The following is a 4184-nucleotide window of genomic DNA, read 5'->3' as shown; positions in this document are numbered from 1 at the left end:
GTCCCGCCCTGCCCCGCCCCGCTGCGAGGGGGGGGTGTCGGCGGCGCTGCTTCATGTGGCGCCCCGCCATGGCCCGCTACAGCCTCGGCGCCGCGCTGGACTGGCTGTACGGCGGCGTGGACCCCAGCTTTGAGGGCAACGGCGGCCCCGAGTGCGCCGCCTTTCTGTCCGGCCGCCAGCGCCTGCTGGAGAGCCTGGTCTTCCTCAGCCTGGGCGTAGCGGAGGCGCTGCTGGCCCTGCGGAGGATTCGGCGCCTGCCCGGCAGGGAGGAGGAGGAAGAGCGGCTGCTGCAGCGGGCCCCGGTTCCGCACGAGAGCCTGGGCAAGAACCTGGTGCTGGCGGCCCTGGCTCTCACCTTCGGGGTGGAGGTGGGCTTCAAGTTCGCCACCAGGACCGTCATCTACCTGCTTAACCCCTGCCACGTGGTGACCATGATGCAGGTGAGGGCGTGGGGGGATGGTTGGGGGGGATGTGACTCTAAGACGACCTCCTCCCACGAGATTGTGCGCCCAGATCAGGGGGGTGCATGCATCGCTCTTCCACCTGTCGAATCTGCATCCCTGGCGCTTGTCTTAGCCCGGATTCGGGGGTTGGCATGGCTTGATCCCTGTAGAGAAGCAAACGAATCTAGCCATGTGATTGCGTAATGTTTTAGGGGAACGAAGCCCTCTGTGATTGCGCTGTCCATCCCTTCATTCCCTTTGCTGTACGGAGAGGCACCTAAGCAAATTGCCTGGAAGCTGTTTAGCGGCTCAGCTTCCAGAGCAAGTCTCCCTCGGAAAGCCTGCAACGCAAGGCAGAGTTTTCACTGCTTGTGCTGACGATTTGTCAAGGTGGACCTTAGGTCACTCTTGTGTCACACTGGGTCAGAGCGACCTGTTCCTCCCTCGCTCACAGCCTCTAGCACTTCAGGTCTAGGAAGTTGTGATTTGGCGGCTGTGCCCCTCGCCCCAACGCTCAGTGGTGACTGGTGCCCCTTGTCCTCCAAGAACATGTCCTGTCCTCCAGCTCTGAGCTTCTATCATCTCTGGTGGCAATGAGCGCCACACTGTGCGAAAAAAGTTTCCTTTGTGTTTGTTTTAAACTGACTACCTGCTCGTTTCATGTTGTGACCCCTAGTTTGGGGGCTGGACTCGATGATCTTCTGAGGTCCCTTCCAGCCCAAATGTCTATGAAATATGAAATCTTGTCTGGTGGGAGACTAGTCAATAATGAATTCCTATTTGCTTTCTTTTCACCATTTAGTATTTTACAAATACTTACTGAACAGGCTTTGCCGCTTTAGGCTGTCCTCATATGGAAGTCCCTCTGTCCCGTAAGGATTGTGAACTGCCCTGGGAAGTGGTCAGGTTTTGTGGGCCAGGTCCTGGGCCCCTCTTTCAGCCTGAAATATAAAGCAAGCAGCCAGCCAGTCCTTGCAGAAAGTCATCTGTGAGGATATGGATGGGAAAATCAGGTGAGAGACTGAGATGCTCTGTCCGAGGGAGGATGTTGTAACAGCAATCCCTTCAGGCATTAAAACATCTAGAATGGAAAAGATTGTGATCAAAAGATTAAAATAACTGGATGTGCATTTTACTCTTCTGTCTTTAGTTCTGACACGGGCATAACTTTTGGCATTTTGAGAAGTTGTCTTGATTGCACCGGGGCCACTTTGAATATATAAAGTCAAGTGTGTCTGTATGTTTCTGTGGGAAAAGAGCACTTGTTTCCATCTTAAATTTATTTAAGTGAGAAAATGAAAACAAATCAGGCACTTATTTCTTGGTTCTCATGCACCAAGCCTGCACTGATAGGGTTGCAAATGCACAGGGGATTTATTTGTGTCTTAACCACCCTCAAAACAAACAAACCAACAAACCTCAAAACAACCCTGTTCCCATTGGCTATTTGAAATGCTGAGGGAGTTCCCTCAGCATCCAGCTTTCTCCTTCTTTGTGACATGAAAAAGGATGGCTCTTCGGCAAGTATCAGGCATATGGCAGTTTATTAACATTTGATTCATATGCAAATACCTGCCTAATTAATTTCTGTATGAACTAGGTTTTCATGATCAATGAATTGCCATTTAATGAGAGAGGAAAAAATATGAAGCATGGCTGGAAAGAGGAAATTGTAGCTACATTTGAGCTGACCAAGTCCTCACTTACAAAAAGTGAAAAGTTCTACTGGTTGCTTTCAGTGACCTGGGAAATCCTGCTCTCATTGACGTCAGCAGCAGTTTACATTTACTTGAGTGGAAGGAGGCCTTTCAGAACTCGAATTATAGGGTTGGAACGGACCTTGAGGCTCCTTTCATTCAACCCCTACCAAAGGTAGTAACTTATCCGGCCACTTTAAGGAATCTTCAATAGTAGTTCTTATAAACTTTTTTCTGAGCATTCTCGTCCATTGTTCTACTTTCGCATCTCAGGAGAAATATCCTAGCTGTAATGTAAATCTGTTGCTTTTTTTTCTGCTTTCTGTGGCAATGGAGAATATTTTTTCCATTTTATTTATGGAACCTTTGAAATATTTGAAAACTACTGTCATGTCTCCCCTTAAACTCTCTCTTGTGCAAACTAAACACGCCCAGTTTCCTTCAGCCTTTCCTCATATGCCTTGCATTTCAACCCCCTGTATTATCTTCATTGCATATCCCCTGAAACCGCTCCAGTGTTTCACATATTTCTTAAGTGTGGTACCCCAAAGTGGGCACAGTAGTCTAGCTGGGTAGAATGGTACTGTTACATTTCCTGTGTAACACAATGTTTCTGTTAATGCAGCCCCAAATTGCTTTTACTTTCTTGTAACAGCTCTGTACAGCCAACTCTTGAGCTTGTGTTTCTGCTAGAACCCATTTTTGTTAGTCTTGTGGCCAGCACTTTGGATGTTCCTCATTCTCTGTTTATGCATTTATTTTTTTCTGTATCTGAATACCTCATGTCTGTCTTTTAATTTAATTTTGTGTGTAGTCTTCCTTGTAATCATGAATTCTCTCCAGTCATGATCCATTCCTCCCCAATTTTTGACAGCCTTCACTTTTGTGACTAGTTGATACTTTTGGCTTGAGCTCTCTAGTTGTTGCCTCAGCTTTCTGCAACAAATTGGTCCTTATCTTAAGGTCTTACAGATGTTTTATATTTTTGCTCTTCCCGTGGAGATCAGAGAAGTCTTACACAATTATTGCCCATTTAGATATTAACTACTTTATTTCCTCAAATATAAGACAAGGTTCCCCCCTCACCCCATTTAACATGTTGGGGGAAAAAGCCCCTCACACTGGAGCTGAGTGCAAGGTGGGTGGGATGGGGCAGGTGACTGCTGAACCTCTGACTCTAGCCCCAGTTTGGCTGCAGCTCTGACCCCAACCCTGGCACCACTGCCCCTTTTGCTGTCTTTGCTCCTCTTCCCCTACCACCCCACCTACTTCTGCCACTTCTTGGCTCTAGCTGGGTTCTGGCCTTGTTCCAACCCTGGAACGTGGAACACATGATTGCTCTGGGCTTAGCCTGGTCCAGTAGCTGTGGTGCCATTGAAAAAAGCTTAGGTCTGAGTTTCAACATTTGGAGCAGGGCTGGAGTTGTCACTGCTGCAAAAGCTGCTGTAGGGCTAGTCTAGGGCCAGGACAGCCATGTGCTTTGTGCCCCAAGCTAGAGAAGCCAGAGCTGGAAGATGAGGAGGGGTTGGGGGCAGAAGTAGCAGGAGGACCAGGTGCCAGGGGGTGCAGGCATGGAGCAGGGCAAGTGGTAGAGGACATGTGGGGGCAGGTGCTGGGGGGAAGCATGTACTGGAATACATGGGCACAAGGGGGTAGGCAGCAGGAAAGCAAGTGTGGGGGCAGGACAGCCCCACCAGGGGAGACACCTTGTTGGACCTGGTGCTGGCCACTGGCGACGACCTGGTGAGGGGGCTGCAGGTGCTCGACCACCTGGGCAACAGGGATCATTGCCTGCTGGAATTCACCATCCAGCGCAAGATGGCAAAGGCCTACAGCAAGGCAGCAGCCCTAGATTTCAGGAGGGTGGACTTCAATGAGCTAAGGAGAATAGTTGGGGAAGCACTGAAGTCCCGGAGGGGAGGGGAGCCAGGTGTCCAAGAAGAGTGGTCGCTCCTTAAGGAGACGATCCTCCAAGCCCAAAGGGAGGTAATCCCAACACGGATCAAAGGTAGCAGGAGGGCGCAAAAGCCCCCATGGCTCACCA

At 49.8% G+C, this 4184-nt stretch overlaps 1 protein-coding gene across 1 annotated transcript in view; it reads left to right on the top strand.

The window, feature by feature from the left end:
- The first annotated feature begins 8 nt into the window (after nt 1–8).
- TMEM164 (transmembrane protein 164) overlaps nt 9–4184 on the top strand; it is a 116173-nt gene continuing 111997 nt past the window's right edge. Inside the window, exon 1 of the mRNA XM_019521534.1 lies at nt 9–440. Within this exon, the coding sequence (XP_019377079.1) occupies nt 54–440 (387 nt within the window). The 5' untranslated portion in view covers nt 9–53. The remainder of the gene's footprint in view (nt 441–4184) is intronic.

Source organism: Gavialis gangeticus, unplaced genomic scaffold (genome assembly GCF_001723915.1).
Source record: "Gavialis gangeticus isolate Ggan-Ray unplaced genomic scaffold, GavGan_comp1, whole genome shotgun sequence".
NCBI classification, from domain to species: domain Eukaryota; kingdom Metazoa; phylum Chordata; order Crocodylia; family Gavialidae; genus Gavialis; species Gavialis gangeticus.
The sequence above is the reverse complement of the archived record's forward strand: the minus strand, read 5'-3'. Positions and strand labels throughout refer to the sequence as shown.